This window comes from Pipistrellus hanaki, assembly GCF_964339955.1.
Source record: "Pipistrellus hanaki genome assembly, chromosome: 15".
Classification (NCBI taxonomy): Eukaryota; Metazoa; Chordata; class Mammalia; order Chiroptera; family Vespertilionidae; genus Pipistrellus; species Pipistrellus hanaki.
The window spans coordinates 42,713,375-42,732,151 of record NC_140517.1 but is presented as its reverse complement, the minus strand read 5'-3'; the positions used below and the strand labels follow the sequence as shown (position 1 = coordinate 42,732,151).

Below are 18,777 nucleotides of genomic sequence, written 5' to 3'. Positions count from 1 at the left end.
AGTAAAAGGTAACTCTTGTCCCGGCCACTGTAGCTCATTTGAATGGAGTATATTCCCCTACACCAAAAGGCGGTAGGTTCGATTCCCGGTTAAGGCACATACCCAGATACCCAGATTGTGGTGTCTCTCTCTCTCTCTCTCTCTCTCTCTCTCTCTCTCTCTCTCTCTCTACCTTTCTCTCAAAAAGCAATAAAAATAAAATTAAAAAATGAGGTAACTGCCGAAACCGGTTTAGCTCAGTGGATAGGGCGTCAGCCTGCAGACTAAAAGGTCCCGGGTTCGATTCCGGTCAAGGGCATGTGCCTTGGTTGCGGGCGCATCCCCGGTGGGGGGTGTGCAGGAGGCAGCTGATCAATGACTCCTCTCATTGATGTTTCTAATTCTCTATCCCTCTCTGTAAAAAAAAAAAAAATGAGGTAACTCTCAGTGGCCTCCACTTCCCTCAGAGTGAAGGCAAAGTCCTCACCTTGGTCCCCAAGGGCCTGATCTGGCTCTCTCCCTGCCTCTGCTCTCACCCATCTCCCCTCACTCACCAACTCCAGCCACACCAGGCACCTCCCACCTCAGGGCCTTTGCACCTGCTGTTCCCTTCACCTGAAAGGCTTTCCCCCCATGTAGCTATCTGCCTCCCTTCTTCAAGTCTGTTCAAAGGTCAGCTTCTCGCGAGGCCTTCCCAAGCTACCCTGTTTAAATTACAACCCTTCTACCCACCCTCACAGCTTTCTTTCTGTCCATGACACTTCCTGCATCTGATCCACTATACATTTTTCCTATTTATCTTAGGACAGCCCCATCTGTTCTCCCACCCCCACCCGAAGCCCTCAAATAGAACAGGAGCTCCGAGAGGCCAGGGCCTCTGCTTTGCTCGCAGCTGTATCTCCGGCATTAGCATGGATCAGAGCCTGTGCGGGGACAAAATACACATTAACCGGAGGGATGAATGCTGGGTCTGTGGGTCCTGTGTCTCAGCCCTCGGCTGACGGAGCAGCGGGCTGGCTGGAGCAGGGGACTGCCAAGGCCTGTCGGGACCCCTTAGGCCAGGAGAAGGCGGTGGTGGCTGTGGACACAGCCGGTTCCTCCTCTCGGACCCACATGTCCATTCTCACACACTCTCTCCAGGAACTCGCACCAAGGGGCCCAGGAAGCAGAAAAAACATGAGGCTGGGCCAGAGGCTCTCCGGCACATCCTCACAGAACACCTGGACCCGCCATGGGACTGCCACCTCAGCTTAGCCTCCGCCTCAGGACCCATTCATCCCGCAGACACTGAGCACCTGACCCGGGCGGTGCTGGGGTCCAGTTCTGCGCTTCTGCAGCTCCTGCCAGCGGAGGAGACAGATGGACGGTGTGGGCAGTGCTTGGGACAGGGGAGCCCCGGGGGCTGTGGGGGTCCTGGCCCAGTCTGGGAGGGTCAGAGAGGGCTTCCTATGGAAGAGAGCATCTGAGAGGCACAGGATTGTAAGGACCAACCGGGTAAGGAGGGCAGAAGCCTATGCACAGGCTGTGAGGAAGGGACAGCAAGGCACACTCCTGAAATAAGAGCTCAGAAGGGCAGGTGCTCCTCTCATCCAGTGTTCTCCAGCAGGGGCAATCGTGTGTGTGTGTGTGTGTGTGTGTGTGTGTGTCCGGTTAGCAATGCCTGCAGACATTTTTGGTTGTCACAAGCGGGCAGTGGTGTACACGCTACTGATATCTAGTGTGTAGAGGCTAAAGATGCTGCTCAATATCCTCATGCACACAGGACAGTGAAGAAATTATCCAACACAGAATGTCAGTAGGTGCTGAGGTTGAGACATCCTTAGTCTGAAGGAAGTCAGATCGTGCAGCGCCTTGATCTGCGAAAGAACTTGTACTTTGTCCTGAAAGCAAAGGAATGCCTCAAGAGATGTAAGCAGCGGTAGAACAAGAGAAGACTAGGGTGTGTGGGGGTCTGTGGACACTCCCAGCAATCATGGCACTCTGAGCTCTAGTCTCTCCCATCATGCCCTCCACACACCGCCCCCCCCCCCACCTCCATCCCTACGAACCCAGTAACCTACAAAACTCCAAGGGAGAAAGACCTTCAGCAAGACTGAGAAGCCCCTGAAGATGGGGACTGAGTCTTCCTTCCAGTGCTAAGGCAGCAACTTTTCCTGAGGGCCCCCCGCCCCATCCACCCTGCTCCCAGGGGCCAGGGCCTGGTTGAAGATGCCAAACAAGGTGTGTCTTGCTCTATCACACAAATCTCATCCTGCTGTTCCAGGTGATATTATTTGCCTCTCTGCCTGGCTCCCTCGGTCCCTGGCATAGACTTCTGTCATTGCCGTAGTCATCCAGTATCATAATTCTTCACATGTCAGTCTTCTCTCCCGCCCCACTGATGGCAGGGACACGTGTGTGGCCATCTTTGTGGCCCAGCACATGGCTGGCCCTCCTATCTAACCCTTCCACTTACCACTAGAGAAATAAGGCCCAAAGAGAGAAGAACTAGCACAAGGTCACAGAGAAACTCGGCTTCACTCTCCCCGCCCAACCTGAGCTCCTCTCCCCTGTGCTGCTCCCACTCAGTGACATGACAGCCGGGTGGGTGGGTCCGACAGCACCTTGCTGTCATTCCCTAAACGCCTGAAGGGTGGCTGCCTGAACTAGCTAGTATGTTCTGCAGCCTCCACTTGTTTAGTTGTGGCGGTGAGGGTCAGAAACCAACAGCACCTGGGCTAATTCCCGCATAGGGTCAGTTTATGATCAAAGCACACCCATTCCAGTCCTGACCACGCTGGGTTAGCAGCGTCTACTAACTGCTACGTGGGATGAATCCCAACCCAACCTGGGTGGCATTCTGCAAGCGCCTCACTTTCGCTGTTCCTTGGATTCCCATCTGTAAAATGGGTCCGTCAGTCTCCACAGCCTGTGCCCTTACGATGACTACCTGGCTTCCCCAAGAGATACAAAACTCCCAGTCCATCAATCACTGTCCACAAGTCAGGCACTGCAAGAGAGACCCTGAATGCCAGACCACCCCGGGAACGGACGTGAAGCCTGGAATCAGGAGTCTAGAACCGAGAGAGCCCGGGTACAAGACTGCGTCCCTCCAAGCCACGGTTTCCAGGTCGAGCAATGAGCTTGGTGGCCGCTCAGCGCGAGCATGCAGGGGTCCCGGCGCGCAACAGGGCCCTGCTCCCCGCACTGTCCGGCCTCCCGGGGCCACCCGGCCCCGCCTGGGCCCGGTGTTCAAGGTCCCTCTGGGCAAGGATCCCCCGATGCACGGGATTCCACGAAAAGGGGCAGGACACGCCCCATGGGAGGCCCCCCGAGTGGAGAAGAACCCCTCAGGCCCCTCTCGGCCTCCGTACCTGACCGGAGCTGCCTCCTCCGGCCGCCACCACGGCGCTGCCGGCCCCGTCCGTCTCCTGCGCCGCCGCCATCTTCCCGCTCCGGGTCCCCGCCCCCGCCGCCAGCCCCGCCCCGTCCCCGACCGCAGCAGCGCGATCGCGCGAGATTTCACGTTTTGCCCCGACCTACCGGCCACCGTACCGGGAAAGAGCGCCTCAGCCACGCCTCTCGCGAGAGTGGTTTCCGGCTATGAAGGAGCCAATCCGGCTGAAGCTTAATCCATTTGTTTTCACCTGGACACGCTGCGTTCTCCGAATTGCCTGACGTCCTCAGCTCACTATGCGCTATCCACAGGCTCCATTCCTTCTGCCTTCTCCGATAAACCAGCCTCTCCCAGTGATGTGAGCTTTCTAGGCCGTTCCGCCCGCTTCACTCAGCCGAGTCTTCGAGTTCATTCCGTTCCATGTTTTTTGAGCTTTCCCGGCCAACGTAACGCTTCAAAACATTTTGCTTGAGCCGTCACGCCCTTCTTGCATGAAAGGAACTTCCTGGGCACCGTATCCAGATTCAGAGAGTGGGGCTTCCGACCAATATCCTCCCGCTCTCACTTCTTTTCCTAACATCCTTTCTCCTCCGCAAATCCCCTTGAGGTTATGTTTTTCCTGTGCATTCAGAGTGTTATTTCAGGGTTCTCACGGCCACCCCGCCTCCAAATTGGGTCCTGTCAGCCCCTTCCCTAGGTTTCGGGCCGCCACTTTAGCGCGCATGCGTGTTCCCCATGGTCTTGGGGACTAGGCTTCCAGGGCTGTATGAGCTGCATATTTTTTTTTAGCTGTGCATGTATCTTTCTACACTTGTTCAGAGACTCCTTGCTTGGGAGAGTGTTATGAAAGCCCGCCCAGAGGACAGAAGATTATCAGCGGCTGTTAAACCTTCACCAATGAATTGGGTGGAGGTTTGACCTGGGCTTACATTCTGGTTGTACTATTGATCTGCTCAGTGGTCGGCAAACTCATTAGCCAACAGAGCCAAATATCAACAGTACAACGATTGAAATTTCTTTTTAAAAAAATACATTTTATTGATTTTTTACAGAGAGGAAGAGAGAGGGATAGAGTTAGAAACATCGATGAGAGAGAAACATTCATCAGCTGCCTCTTGCACACCCCCCACTGGGGATGCGCCCACAACCAAGATACATGCCTTTGACCGGAATTGAACCCAGGATCTTTCAGTCCGCAGGCCGACACTATCCACTGAGCCACTCCGGTTTCGGCTGAAATTTCTTTTGAGAGCCAATTTTTTAAAACTTAAACTAATTCTAACACCACTTCTTCAAGATAGACTCACCCAGGCCTTGGTATTTTGTGGAAGAGCCACACACAAGGGCCCAAAGAGCCGTGTGTGGCTCATGAGCTGCAGCTTGCCGACCACTGGGCTAAATGATCCAACAAGTGACATATCTCTTTAAGCCTTCGTTTCCTCCTCTTATAAACTAGGCATTAACCCTAGCCGGTTTGGCTCCGTGCATAGAGTGTCGACCTACAGGCTGAAGGGTCTCCCGTTCGGTCACTTACCTTGGTTGCAAGCTCCTCCCCAGCCTGGCCTTGGTCAGGGAGCTTGCTGGAGGCAACCAATCTATGTTTCTGTCTTTCCCTCTCTCCACTCTTTCTAAAAAGTCCATGGAAAAAATATCCTCGGGTGAGGATTAAAAATAATAAATAAAAATGTTTAAAAATAAACAAACTAGGCATTATACCAGCACCAGCTATTCTTCTTCCCCTTTTGCCCCCTAGGGCTTTCGAGAAGACCGAGTGAGATCTCCAATGTGGAACCTCTGGCTCCCTGCCTTACGTTTAGAAAGTGATCGATGTGTGCTGCCACTTACACATTACTGGGAGATTCTAATTATTTTACTATCTTCTTCCTCACTTTCCTATAGCTCTCAGCTCAGTAATAATATCACCTCCATCAGGAAACCCGCCCTGACCCCCTTGGCTGGGCAGAGCACCGCCTTTCAGTCCTCCATGATCTCTGGACTCCCTCACCCCGTGCCTGCTCACTTTGGGTCATCAGTGTCCCAAATGCATGTGGTGTGCCGTGCTTGCCCAGGGCTGTCCTGATTATTGCCGTACCCTCCAGCACTGCTCTGGGGGTGACTGCTGAGTGGAAGGATGAAACTCTGGGTGCAGAAGGTGAACGACTTACTTCTGAGGATCAACACAGGGCAAGGAGAAACCTTAGACAACTTCTTGCCCAGTTCTCTTACAGAGAATGGTAGTAATAATTCTGTGATATTATCCATCCAGGGACCAATGGACATATTAATTATGTCCCCCAGACTGACATTTTTGTGGGCCTCTTTTTTGAAAAACTTTTTTATTGATTTGTAGAGAGAGTGGAAGGAAGAGGTAGAGAGATACATGGATGTGAAAGCGAAACATCCATCATCAGCTGCCTCCTGCATGACCCCTAAGGGGAATCAAACCCACAATCCAGGCGTGTGCCTGACCGGGAATCATACTAGCAAACTCAGTGCACAGGACGATGCTCAACCAACTGAACCACAGCAAGCAGGGCAGGCATCTCTTATTTTATTTTATTTATTTATTTGGGAGGTATTGATTTTTTTAATTGTCTAAAGTTTTACATATGTCTCCTTTTTCCCCAAATGACACCCCCCCCCGTTTATAGTAATAGTAATAAGGATAAATACAATATTGAATAAGTATTAAAGTGTGGAATTGCAGTGTGATATCTGAAAGTATGGAATGGAATGTAACAAACTGATAAGCACCCTTGAGTGACCTGTATGTAGGAAATAGATAAAGTGATCTGTACCGCCGAAGCCGGTTTGGCTCAATGGTAGAGCGTCCGTCTGTGGACTGAAAGGTCCCAGGTTCGATTCCGGTCAAGGGCATGTATATTGGTTGTGGGCACATCCCGGTAGGGGGTGTGCAAGAGGCAGCTGGTCGACGTTTCTCTCTCATCGACGTTTCTAGCTCTCTATCTCTCTCCCTTTCTCTCTGTTAAAAATCAATAAAATATATTTTTTTAAAAAAATAAATAAATAAATAAAGTGATCTGTACCCCATATGTAAGACCAGATAGCAAGGCTCCTGGGACCCACCGATAAGACACACTGAAGACACATAAAAAGAGCAAACTCGCCGAAGCCGGTTTGGCTCAGTGGTAGAGCGTCAGTCTGCGGACTGAAAGGTCCCAGGTTCGATTCCGGTCAAAGGCATGTACATAGGTTGCGGGCACATCCCCCGTGGGGGGTGTGCAGGAGGCAGCTGGTCGATGTTTCTCTCTCATCGACGTTTCTAGCTCTCTATCTCTCTCCCTTCCTCTCTGTAAAAAATCAATAAAATATATTAAAAAAAAGAAAAGAAAAAAGAAACCCAGGATGTAAAACATTATTTAAAAAAAAAAAAAAAAGAGCAAACTCCACAGAAGATCAGAGACGTCCTTTCTGCTCCTCCACAGAGGGTTGCTCTCCACTTCCCCTGCCTGCACCCGTCAAAGCTCTGCCTGAGCCTCAAGCCCCGAACCCTGAGCCTCGGACTGTGAGCCGCCGTGAGAGGCCTCAACTGAAGCCGAGCTGCAGCTGCAAAGTCCTCCGTGAACCCTATGTCTTATCAGTGCGGGTCCCGGGTGGCCTGCCTAAGATTCTGGAAACCACCAGGACTCTGGTAAATAGACCGTGAGTGATTCATGGATGGCATGTTTGTCTCCTGTGTAATTTATGCTCGGTGGAATTATTCATTAAGTACTTAGGGTCGTTTGTGTCAGATTTCTGGCTGAGGCACCTTGGTCACCTGTGCATACGTCCCTTATGGAATTATTGGGACACCCCCAAGCAGGCCTCTCTTTTAGAAGTACAAAGATTTTTGGTTTTATATATATATATATATATATATATATATATATATATATATATATATATATATATATATATATATATATATATATATTATTTTTATTTTTATTTTTTTTACAGAGAGAAAGAGATGAGGACAGAGAGCTAGAAACATGGGTAGAGAGAAACATCGATCAGCAGCCTCCTGCACACCTCCTACTGGGGATGTGTCCGCAACCAAGGTACATGCCCTCAACGGGAATCGAACCTGGGACCCTTCAGTCCACAGGCCAACGCTCCACCCACTGAGCCAAACTGGGTAGGGCTGGAAGTACAAAGTTATACAAATAAATTCAAATAGACCACAGAAAGCCCAGGCATGTGAGGGGCTTTGACACTTAATCTTCAGTTTCACTGTAACCGGTCTCTGCTCTCAGCTGTAGGTACAAAATGCCCCAGTCTGTTTTCCTCTCTCACATGCAGCTGAGCCCTGACCCGGGAAGCTCTAGAGGCTGTCAGCTGGACTGTGACCTTAGAAAGGAGCCTTGCAAAGCCCTCCCAGATAAATTCTTCCACTCCTTCTAACCTGTAAATAAATCACAGGCCAGATCCGCTCCGCCCTCCGCTAGGGGGCGCCCAACACCAACCAGAAGTTGGGATTTCACGTTCTAAGGGAGAAGGAGCCTGGGGACCTGAACTTCTGATTTCCTCGGAAGAGGTTGGGGGTCTGGACTCCTGAGTCTGCGGGAGAAATCGGGGGTCCCTGACTCTTGAGTTCTCAGGGAGGGGAAGTGGGGGGGCCTGGACTCCGGGGTCCTGGGGGGAGCAGGACTGGGGTAGGAGCCTGAGAAAGGAAGGAGGGGTCTGGAAAGGGCACTAGGATTGGTTGGACGCAGAACTGGCCTGGGCAGAGGTTTGGTTTGGCTTGAGTCCGTGAGAAACAAGTGGACAGAGGAGGGATTGTTCCTCCGGGGTCCCCCCTCCCCGGCACCCCCTCGGTTTGGCAGCCTCGGCTCTTCCCAGGCCCTGGGGACTCAGGGACATTTCCCACAACCCCTCCCCAAGGCCCCTGTTTTCCACTGGGCTCCCAGCTGCCCAGCCCCAGGACCTGGGAAAACGGCCCCAACAGTGCTGAAAGGCTGGCGGAGGTTAATGCCAAGCAGATTAGGAGAAATACAAGCCCCGTGTCCTCAGAGGCCAACAGTCCCATCCCGCAGGTTTGGGGGCCCAGGGCTACCCTCTGTTCCCTCGGAACCCAGGAGTCCAGGTGCCCGGCCCTCTACCCACAGGCTCTGGCAGTGCCCTCTCTCAGACTGCAGAGCCTCTGTTCTTATCTGCACACCCTGTGCTTTTGACCTGCTGTCCTCTCGAGGTCGCTCACCACCCCACTCAGACCTGGGGGCCATGGGCCTGCCCCTTCCCTCCCACACTCGCCAGCAGCCACAGCTCCACCCACCCTGCAGTGGTGAGGCAGAACCCCGTGACCAGCCCAGCCAGGGCGTCTCGGGGGCCCACCCTGCGCGGAATCCACTACTTATCCAAGGTGGCCGCACCCAGGCCTTGATATGCTCACTTTCTCTCCTTTTCTTTTTCGTTTTTTAAAATATATTTGATTGGTTTTTTGTTTTGTTTTTTTTACAGAGAGGAAAGGAGAGGGATAGAGAGTTAGAAACATCAATGAGAGAGAAACATCTATCAGCTGCCTCCTGCACACTCACTACTGGGGATGTGCCCACAACCAAGGTACATGCCCTTGATTGGAATTGAACCTGGGGCCTTTCAGTCCGCAGGCCGACGCTCTATCCACTGAGCCACACCGGTTAGGGCTCACCTTTTCTTCATTGCTCTATTGCTATCTGAAGTTATCTCCTCCACTGGTTGGCTTGCTCATCCTCTGCCCACTACTCCTCCCCCACCCCCCGCCTCCCCATTTGTGGCCTCAGGATGGAACAGAGCTATTGGCTCTGAGTAGAAGTTCAGAAATGTTATGACTGTTGCCAATAAGAAGAGAGCACCTTGCCTGGCTGGTGTGGATCTGTGGTTGAGTGTTGACCTATGAACCAAGAGGTCACAGTTCAGTTCCCACTCAGGGCACATGCCCAGGATTGTGGGCTTGATCCCCAGTAGGGGGTGTGCAGGAGGTAGCCAATCCATGATTCTCTCATCATTGATGTTTTGTTGTTGTTGTTGTTGTTTTCTTTAATATATTATATTGATTTTCCACAGAGAGGGAGGGAGAGGGACAGAGAGCTAGAAACGTTGATGAGAGAGAAACATCAACCAGCTGCCTCCTGCACACCCCCTACCGGGGATGTGCCCGCAACCAAGGTACATGCCCCTGACCGGAATCGAACCCGACACCCCCCAGTCCGCAGACTGACACTCTATCCACTGAGCCAAACTGGTTTTGGCTCATCATTGATGTTTCTATCTTTCTCCCTCTCCCTTCCTCGCCGAAATTAATTTTTAAAATATATTTTTTTTAAAAAGGAAAGAATAAGAACACGGTGGCCATGTAGCTCAGTTGGTTAGAGTGTCAACCCGATAGGCTAAGGTTTCTGGTTTAATCCCCAGCCAGGACACACACAAGAAGCAACCAATGAATGCATAAATGAGTGGGACAGCAAAGCAATGTTTCTCTCTCTTTCTCTCCCCCCACCCTTCCTCTCTCTCAAATCAATAAATAAAAACATTAAACCCTAATTGGTTTGGCTTAGTAGAAAGAGCGTGGGCCTGCTAACTGAAGGGTCCCGGGTTCAATTCCCTCAAGGGCACATACCTCAGTTGCAGGCAGTGGAGGGCGTGCAGGAGGCAGCCAATCAGTGATTCTCTCTCATCATTGTTATTTCTCTCTCTCTCTCTCCCTCTTCCTTTTCCTCTGAAATCAATAAAAAATTGTATATATATTTTAAGTTAAACCCTGGCTAGTGTGGCTTAGTTGATTGAGCATCATCCTATGCACCAAAAGGTTGTCAGCTCTATTCCAATCCCATAACATGTTATGGGATTGGATCTCCAGGGTGCTTATGGAAGACAATCAATTGATGTATTTTCCATATCAATGTCTCCCTCTCTTTCCTCTCTCTCTCTCTCTCTCTCTCTCTCTCTCTCTCTCTCTCTCTTTCTCTTAAAAAAACACAATAAAAATATTTTTTTTTAATTTTTTTAATTTTTTTAAAAAAATATATTTTATTGATTTTTTTACAGAGAGGAAGGGAGAGAGATAGAGAGCTAGAAACGTCAATGAGAGAGAAACATCGACCAGCTGCCTCCTGCACACCCCCCATCGGGGATGTGCCCACAACCAATGTACATGCCCCTGACCGGAATCGAACCTGGGACCCCTCAGTCCGCAGACCGACGCTCTACCACTGAGCCAAACCGGTTTCGGCACAATAAAAATATTTTAAATGAATTTTTAAAAAGAACTAACAAAAGATACCACAAATCTTTAATCACTAAAACTGTGTGGAATTGGGCCAAAACCCAATACAAAGCACTGTGAGGGGCCACATGCAGGCAGGACTGTGCCTTTCCCTGCTGTGCCCCCAGAGCCTGGTAGGGTCTCAATAAATGCACGTGAGGTGAATGGATAGCAACTGCCATGGAGCAGGTCTGTCCTCACAGGTCCCAGCCAGCCTGGGCACTGACTTCCTGTGGTCAGCAGTGACTTGTGGGCACCAGTCTCCCCTCTGTCACACGCTCCACTCCATGGATGGCACATCTATTTTTATTTATTTTTAAAATATATTTTATTGACTTTTTACAGAGAGGAAGGGAGAGGAATAGAGAGTTAGAAACATTGATGAGAGAGAATCATCGATCAGCTGCCTCCTGCACACTCCCCACTGGGGATGTGCCTGCAACCAAGGTACATGCCCTTGACCGGAATAGAACCTGGAACCCTTGAGTTCGTAGGCCGACACTCTATCCACTGAGCCAAACCAGCTAGGGCTAGACGGCACATTTAAAGTGTCAGCCCACAGCTTGGACACTGCCAGAGGCCCCTGCAGGGTTGCTGTGTCCATGGCTTGTCATTTTGTAGATGAGAGAGAAGGGTCTTGGTGAAAGACAGTCTCTAATTTTGTTGTTCTGATCATTTATTGTTGTTATTTACCTCTTTGTTCCCTCTAACCGGGCTAGGGCAGCCTGGGTATAATAGGCACTCAGTAAGTGTTGGCTGGACTGAAAGAGCCTCTTCATCTTGGTCCCTGAGGTCTCAGAAAAGCAACCACATCAAAGAGAACGAACTTGGCTTTTTTCTTTTTATTGATAAGAAATCAGGCTAAAGCTGAGAGCAGGCTGCTGAGAGCGGCTAAGAAGTGGGAGCGTCAGGGTGGTCAGGGAGCCATGGCGTCTGGACCATGTGACTGGGCCCCAGCTGTTACTCCTCTCCCCTCAGCAGAGAAAGGAGCTGGTCAGTAAAAATCCCTGTGTACGTGGTCATAGCTGCTGTGCTTTGGCTGTACACATCCCTGTGGAGACAGGACAGAGGGTCTGAGAAGGGATGGAGCTGGGGGCCTGGACCTCTGGGTGTGAGGGAGGAGGGGCTGGGGGCCTGGACCCCTGGGTGTGAGGGAGGAGGGACGGGGGGCCTGGACTCCTGGATCTGAGGGAGGAGGGGCAGGGGTCTGGACTCATGGGTCTGAGGGGGGAGGGGCTGGGGGCCTGGACCCCTGGGTCTGAGGGAGGAGGGCTGGGGGCCTGGACCCCTGGGTCTGAGGGAGGAGGGCTGGGGGCCTGGACTCCTGGGTCTGAGGGAGGAGGGGCTGGGGGCCTGGACCCCTGGGTGTGAGGGAGGAGGGGCTGGGGGCCTGGACCCCTGGGTCTGAGGGAGGAGGGGCTGGGGGCCTGGACCCCTGGGTGTGAGGGAGGAGGGGCTGGGGGCCTGGACCCCTGGGTCTGAGGGAGGAGGGGCTGGGGGCCTGGACCCCTGGGTCTGAGGGAGGAGGGGCTGGGGCCTGGACTCCCCGTCTGAGTGGGGAGGGGCTGGGGGTCTGGACTCCTGGGTCTGAGGGAGGAGGGGCTGGGGACCAGGACTCCTGGGTCTGAGGAAGGAGGGGCTGGGGGGCTGGACTCCTGGGTCTGAGGGAGGAGGGGCTGGGGGTCTGGACTCCTGGTCTGAGGGAGGAGGGGCTGGGGGGCTGGACTCCTGGGTCAGAGGGGGGAGGGGCTGGGGGCCTGGACTCCTGGTCTGAGGGGGGAGGGGCTGGGGGTCTGGACTCCTGGGTCTGAGGGAGGAGGGGCTGGGGACCAGGACTCCTGGGTCTGAGGAAGGAGGGGCTGGGGGTCTGGACTCCTGGGTCTGAGGAAGGAGGGGCTGGGGGTCTGGACTCCTGGTCTGAGGGAGGAGGGGCTAGAGGTCTGGACTCCTGGGTCAGAGGGGGGAGGGGCTGGGGGCCTGGACTCCTGAGTCTGAGGGAGGAGGGGCTGGGGGCCTGGACTCCTGGGTATGAGGGAGGAGGGGCTGGGGGTCTGGACTCCTGGGTCAGAGGGGGGAGGGGCTGGGGGCCTGGACTCCTGGGTATGAGGGAGGAGGGGCTGGGGGTCTGGACTCCTGGGTCAGAGGGGGGAGGGGCTGGGGGCCTGGACTCCTGGTCTGAGGGGGGAGGGGCTGGGGGCCTGGACTCCTGGGTCTGAGGGGGGAGGGGCTGGGGGCCTGGACTCCTGGTCTGAGGGGGGAGGGGCTGGGGGCCAGAATCACATGTCCTTAGGGTAAAGGTGGCTGCAACCCAAGCTTCTGGAATCCTCGGTAGGACAGGGCTGGGGTCTCCGAATCTCAGGTTCTGATGGGGTTGGGGGCTGGAGACTGAGGTACTTGGGCCTTGAAAGAGCCTAGGTCTGAACTAGACCCTGGGTCTGAGGGAGCAGGGGCTGGGGCTGGGGTGATACCTGATTTTCTCGTCCATGGAGGGCAGGTAGGTCTTCCTGTACAGGTCGTGGGCGGCTGTCTTGGCTGAATCCCAGTAACTAAGAATCGATTCCTGCATCTGGGAGAACAGCGTGGGGCCGGCGGCCTCATCCTGCGGGGGCGTAGGGGTCCCCTGGACCTCTGTAGGGGAGACTGAGATAGGAGAGCTGATGGGCCTGCAGCAGAGGGCGCTGGGCAGGGAAGGAGGGAGGAGGGGGCAGGGCCAGGGCCGGACCAGAACTGTGATGGGAAGATGCTTAGGGCACAGATCCGCCTCCCCTCCCAACCACACTCACCAAATCCCAATACCAGGAGGATGAGACACAGAGCCAGCAGGTATCGGGTTCCCATGGCGTCGGGAGACCTGGAACACTGAGGAGGGGTGGGGCAGGGTCGTGGAGGCATCTACTCCTGGGGTCCCCGCCCTCAAAGGGGGCTGTGCTCCCTCTCCCTTGCCCCCCAATCCAAGTCAAGTTCCCCATGCGCCTCCCTGTCTAACATTCTGTGATTCTACTCCTGATTGTAACGTTGTAACCCTAGCATCCATTCATTCACTCCGGAGCATTTCTTTCTTTTTTTTTTTTTTTTAAAATATATTTTATTGATTTTTTTACAGAGAGGAAGGGAGAGGAATAGAGAGTTAGAAACATCGATGAGGGAGAAACATCGACCAGCTGCCTCCTGCACACCCCCTACTGGGGATGTGCCACATGCAAGGTCCATGCCCTTGACCGGAATCGAACCCGGGACCTTTCAGTCCGCAGGCCGACGCTCTATCCACTGAGCCACACCGGTTCCGGCACCGGAGCATTTCTTGAGCCTCTGTTACGTGTCAAGCACAGCTCTGGGCCTGGCCGTGAGCTCAGCGACGGTCCAGCCCTTAGGAAGCCACAGGAGAGAGAAGGCAGTGAGCAGATACTGAAAGAGGAGATGCAGCGTGTCCCTGGAGATAGGTGCTGGGGGGGGGGCTGTGCCAGGGCCGGGGAGGCCCCCTGAGGAGGCATTCAGGTCAGACCCAGCCCGTGTGGGCCGGCCGCAGCTCAGCTCAGGACCGGTGTGGGGATGACAGGTGTCTGCTCTCCCCCTCGCCGCTCCCTCAGCCGGTGTCGCTGTGGAGGGGTGGAGAGCTGGCCCTGGACGGGGCCCCGCGTGGGCCAATGTTCCACAATTCTAAATTCTGTGAGTCTAGCTCCCTGACTGTTTTTTTCTTTTCTTAATCCTCACCCGAGGATCTTTTTCCATTGATTTTTTTTTTTTTTTTTTTTTGAGAGAATGAGAGAATAAGAAAGAGAGAGAGAGAGAGACATTGATTGGTTGCCTCCTGCATGTGCCCCGGGACCAGGGCCAGGAATCCAGCCTGCAACCGGGGTACATGCCCTTCACTGGAATCGAACCCGGGACCCTTCAGTCTGAGGACTGACCCTCTCTATCCACTGAGCCAAACCAGCAAGGGCCATCCTGACTTGCTTTTCTAAAATACATTTTTATTGATTTCAGAGAGGAAGGGAGAAGGAGAGAGAGACTAGAAACATCAATGATGAGAGAGAATCTGATGGGCTGCCTCCTGCACGCCCTCCACTGGGGATCGAGCCCACATCCCAGGCCTGTGTCCTTGGCCAGGATCGAACCCGGGACCCTTCAGTCCGCAGGCCGACGCTCTACCCACTGAGCCAGGCCGGCTAGGCTAGGGCCGTGCTGACTTGGGAACACTCTTTGCTCCCTCCCTGCTGACCCCCCCCCATGTGGGCCCCGCTCTTACCAGACTCCGGAGGCGGGCGGTCCTCACCGGCTCCCGGGGCAGGGAAAGGCTTTATAGCTCCCCAGCTCCACGTCCCCTCGGCCGGGCTGCCTAGGCCAAAGTCCAGGCCAACACAGCCACGGGGCGGGGGCGGGCCCGGGGGCAGCCACATGCCCTGAGGCCACGCCACCGGAGCCCCCGCCGAGCCTTCACCCGAGAGAGACAGGCCGGGAGGGGGCTGGGAGGGGCTGGGGGCTTTGGGCGCCCCCCGCAGGAGTGGGATCTGGGGTCTCCATCATGTGGACGTAGAGGCCACGCTCTGAATGAGGGCGTCTCTGTGGGGACCTGCGAACCCACCTCCTCTCCAGCTGCCCCCCTCCACCCCACCCCGAGGAGCCTGCAGTCTGCACCCCACAGAAGCCCGAAAACCGGTCTGAGGGCTGAGGGAGGGCGGCCCCCGACTTCTCCCCCGCAACCGCCCGGCCCCCGCCCCCGCCCCGCACACGCACCCCTCCCTTATGGGGGCCGCTTCCTCCGTCACTCGCTGCCCTGCCGGGGTGCATGGGGTGGGCTCGTCGCGGGCCCATTGAGGAGAGCTCGGGACAGGCACACGGACAGGAACGGTTTATTGTGCGGCTGTGGGCGCTCTAACCCCGGCCCCCGCCCCCCACAGGAGCTGGGGACACAGGCTGTGGGCGCTCTAACCCCGGCCCCCCTCCCCGCAGAGGAGCTGGGGACACAGGCTGTGGGCCTTGTTCAGGAGGCTGTCCTTGGAGCTTCGGAGCCAGGCCTGGGTGCGGGGGCCCAGGTCCTTCAGGTGGTCCTCATAGTAGGTCTGCACATAGCCCTGGAGGGCCGGGGGGACCCTGGGGCGGAGGGGGTGTCAGTGAGAGCCCAGCTACCCCCAACACGTTGCCTCATTTACCTCCTCCTCCCTCACACCCAGGGGTCCAGGTCCACAGCCCCTCCTCCCTCAGACCCAGAGTCCAGGCCCCCAGCCCCTCCTCCCTCAGACCCAGGGGTCCAGGCCCCCAGCACCTCCTCCCTCAGACCCAGGGGTCCAGGTCCCCAGCCCCTCCTCCCTCAGACCCAGAGTCCAGGCCCCCAGCCCCTCCTCCCTCAGACCCAGGAGTCCAGACCCCCAGCCCCTCCTCCCTCAGACCCAGGAGTCCAGGCCCCCCAGTCCCTCCTCCCTCAGACCCAGGCCCCCAGCCCCTCCTCCCTCAGACCCAGGAGTCCAGACCCCCAGCCCTCCTCCCTCAGACCCAGGCCCCCAGCCCCTCCTCCCTCAGACTCAGGAGTCCAGGCCCCCAGCCCCTCCTCCCTTACACCCAGGGGTCCAGGCCCCCACCCCCCTCCCTCAGACCCAGGGGTCCAGATCCCCTCCTCTCTCAGATCAAGAGTCTAAATACCCAGCCCCTCCTCCCTCAGACCCAGGAGTGCAGGCCCCCAGCCCCTCCTCCCTCACACCCAGGGGTCCAGACCCCCAGCCCCTCCTCCCTCACACCCAGGGGCCCAGGCCCCCACCCTCCTCCTTCACACCCAGGGGTCCAGACCCCCACCCTCATCCCTCAGATCCAGGGGTCCAGGCCCCCACCCCCTTCCCTCAGACCCAGGGGCCCCGGCCTCCTGTGTATACTCACTGGAACCACTGCAACTTCTCTCTGGTCTTTGTCACCAGCGGCTCCACCAGGTCCTTCACCTTTTGGCGCACGAGGCTCCAGGAGCTACTTGCCAGGCCGGGCGGGGGGCTCGGGGTGCCTGCGGGCACCTTTGGCCTTTGGCGGCATTCTGGGTGTGACAGAGGCGCCCTGGGCCGGCTGGCCTCCCAGAGCCCTGCTCCCTCCCTGCCCACCGTCACTGTCACTGCCACTGTCAGTCCTGGTGCCATGGGCAGCCCTCACCAGCCCTCTCCCCGCGGCCCTTCACCCCTTACAGGTCCCCTTCAGCCATTGGTCATCCCCTTCCCCCTCTGTGCCCGTGGCCCCTCCTGTCCCCCCTCTGCCCGTGCTCCTCTCCCTCAGTGTCACCCCACCGCTCTGACCCCTGTCTCTGTCCCGCTGCCTCTTCCCCACTGACCCGGCTGCCCCTCCTCCTCCCGTGACCCCCAGGCTGACCTCCCTGCGGGGCCCGGGAGCGGGGCCCGGGAGCGGGGCCCGGGAGCGGGGCCCGGGAGCGGGGCCCGGGAGCGGAGCCGGCCAGTGCTGTCCCGGTGGGCGCAGCACTCCCCGGCACCCGCAGAGCCTCCCAGCGGGCAGCCATCCCGCCGCTGCACACGCACATGCATGTACAGAGGCCCCCATGTGCCGGCGGTGTGCCCCCGGCCAGGGACTGACCCTCTTCCAGACTCAGCTTCCCTCTCTGTGCAACCGGACGATGCTAGGACCGACCTCGCGGGGTTGGTGGGATTCAGGATGAACCCGTGTCAGGCCCTCGCATGGGTGCCCTGCACACCGAGGCGCTGTACACGTGTTAAAACTTCACAGGCACACGCACGCCCCGGACGGACTCGCTCCGAGCTCACACCCGCCCTCACACGCGGACACACTCAAAGCTTTTGCATAAAGACCCCATAAAGACACACACACACACACACACACACACACACGCAGGCACACACATGCATGTTCACAGAGACACATACATTCACCTCGACTGCATACTCATGCTTACACACACATGCATGGCCACTGTCATGTGTTCCAACCCCACATACACACTTTCACACACAACTGCAGCTGACACATACTCGCCAAGAGCACACATGCCTACAAACTGCACCCACGTCCACTGTGGGGTCCCCCCCGCCCCCCTGCTCCCCACCCCCCTCCCCCCTCCCTCCCCCCCACCCCGCCCCAGCTGCTCACCCACAGCGCAGGCCAGGACTGCCGCGCAGAGGCAGAGGGCGGCGAGGGCCCGGGGCCTGCCTCCGGGGAGCAGCATTTCTGGGGGCCCTCTCTCTCTGTGCTCGGGAGCCGGGCTGGGGGAGGGGAGGCTGCGCCCGCACAGCCCTCCCCGGCCTCCCACGCCCCTTGGCAGGGACTTCAGAGCCAGGGACCTGCAGGGCAGTGACGGCCAGAGGCCTCGCCCGCCCCCGCCGGCCTCCCTCCCGCCTGCCTCCCCGGCCCCTGGCAGCACAGGGGGAGGCAGGACCTCCTCTGGCCTCCTGTGCTGGCCCAGGTTCAAACCCTGGCTCCGCCCCATGTGACTTTCACGGGACCGGCACCAGTTCTGGCCTCCGTTTCCTGCTCTGCAAAATGGGCCCACGGTCCATGCTCCATGCTCCAGGCGGGACACTCCTTCAAGGACATGATACAGGGGAAGGTGTGAACATGGAGCCTGGCAGTGGCTGTGGCCGTAGGTCACAGCTGTGTATGATCCATTCTCTCTTCTGACAGCTCTTGGCTGTAGGGCCGGACACACCTCACCACGTGCTTCCCCTTCTCTGGGCCTCGGTGTTTTCATCTGTGAAATGGGGCGGTAATAAGCACCTGCCCGGAGAGCCCGTGTGAAGGCTGGCGAGGCCCGGGGGGGAGAGGAAAGCTCCAGGTGTGCGTCGTAGGAGGCTGTCAGCACCAGGTTGGTGCCCAACGCTAGACAGAAAGAAAACGAGCCTATTTTGCCCTGGCTGGGGAGCTCTGTTGATAGAACGTCGTACTGATACTCCAGGGTTGTGGGTTCAATCCCAGGTCAGGGCAATCCAATGAATAGAAATAAGTGGAACAACAAATTGATCTCTCTCTTTCTCTCTCTCTATCTCTCTCAAAACAAAGATAACATAAAACAGAAAATTATTTTATTTTAAGAAAATCTTTATTGTTGAAAGTATTACCCATGTCCCCTCCCCATTGGCCCCTTCTAGCCCACCCCATCCTCTACCCCAGGCCTTCACCACCCTATTGTCTGTGCATATTTATGCACACTGAGTGGCCAGGTTATTATGATCTCTGGACG

At 56.1% G+C, this 18,777-nt stretch overlaps 3 protein-coding genes across 6 annotated transcripts in view; all 3 read right to left on the bottom strand.

The window, feature by feature from the left end:
- CLPTM1 (CLPTM1 regulator of GABA type A receptor forward trafficking) overlaps positions 1–3,461 on the bottom strand; it is a 37,523-nt gene extending 34,062 nt beyond the window's left edge. The window contains exon 1 of the mRNA XM_084860759.1: positions 3,333–3,461. Within this exon, the coding sequence (XP_084716885.1) occupies positions 3,333–3,404 (72 nt within the window). The 5' untranslated portion in view covers positions 3,405–3,461. The remainder of the gene's footprint in view (positions 1–3,332) is intronic.
- A 7,964-nt stretch (positions 3,462–11,425) lies between these two features.
- Positions 11,426–15,298, bottom strand: APOC2 (apolipoprotein C2). Of its 4 annotated transcripts, none has more exons than XM_084905674.1 (4): positions 14,845–15,298; positions 13,382–13,457; positions 13,067–13,238; positions 11,426–11,649 (listed from the first exon to the last, which is right to left on the bottom strand). In XM_084905674.1, the coding sequence occupies exons 2-4, from the start codon at positions 13,434–13,436 to the stop codon at positions 11,559–11,561; spliced, it is 318 nt and encodes a 105-aa protein (XP_084761800.1). In that variant the 5' UTR covers positions 13,437–13,457; positions 14,845–15,298; the 3' UTR covers positions 11,426–11,558. The 4 variants fall into 4 exon arrangements, with proteins under 4 accessions (XP_084761800.1, XP_084761801.1, XP_084761798.1 ...); XM_084905675.1 differs by having other exon boundaries at positions 13,067–13,226; XM_084905672.1 differs by lacking the exon at positions 14,845–15,298 and having other exon boundaries at positions 13,382–14,838.
- Positions 15,299–15,432: 134 nt separating this feature from the next.
- Positions 15,433–17,939, bottom strand: APOC4 (apolipoprotein C4). The gene is made up of 3 exons (XM_084905671.1): positions 17,691–17,939; positions 16,467–16,614; positions 15,433–15,689 (listed from the first exon to the last, which is right to left on the bottom strand). The coding sequence occupies exons 1-3, from the start codon at positions 17,764–17,766 to the stop codon at positions 15,524–15,526; spliced, it is 390 nt and encodes a 129-aa protein (XP_084761797.1). The 5' UTR covers positions 17,767–17,939; the 3' UTR covers positions 15,433–15,523.
- Between the last annotated feature and the right edge of the window lie 838 nt (positions 17,940–18,777).

Excerpts from the sequence above, each read along its gene's own strand:
- APOC2 (XM_084905672.1), bottom strand. The coding sequence starts at position 13,490 with ATGCCTCCACGACCCTGCCCCACCCCTCCTCAGTGTTCCAGGTCTCCC. Across the intron at positions 13,239-13,381 it reads CCTCCTGGTATTGGGATTTG|TCTCCCCTACAGAGGTCCAG; the intron begins GTGAGTGTGGTT and ends CTCCTATCTCAG. Across the intron at positions 11,650-13,066 it reads TCCATGGACGAGAAAATCAG|GGATGTGTACAGCCAAAGCA; the intron begins GTATCACCCCAG and ends CTGTCTCCACAG.
- APOC4 (XM_084905671.1), bottom strand. The coding sequence starts at position 17,766 with ATGCTGCTCCCCGGAGGCAGGCCCCGGGCCCTCGCCGCCCTCTGCCTC. Across the intron at positions 16,615-17,690 it reads AGTCCTGGCCTGCGCTGTGG|AATGCCGCCAAAGGCCAAAG; the intron begins GTGAGCAGCTGG and ends TGTCACACCCAG. Across the intron at positions 15,690-16,466 it reads GAGAAGTTGCAGTGGTTCCA|GGTCCCCCCGGCCCTCCAGG; the intron begins GTGAGTATACAC and ends CCTCCGCCCCAG.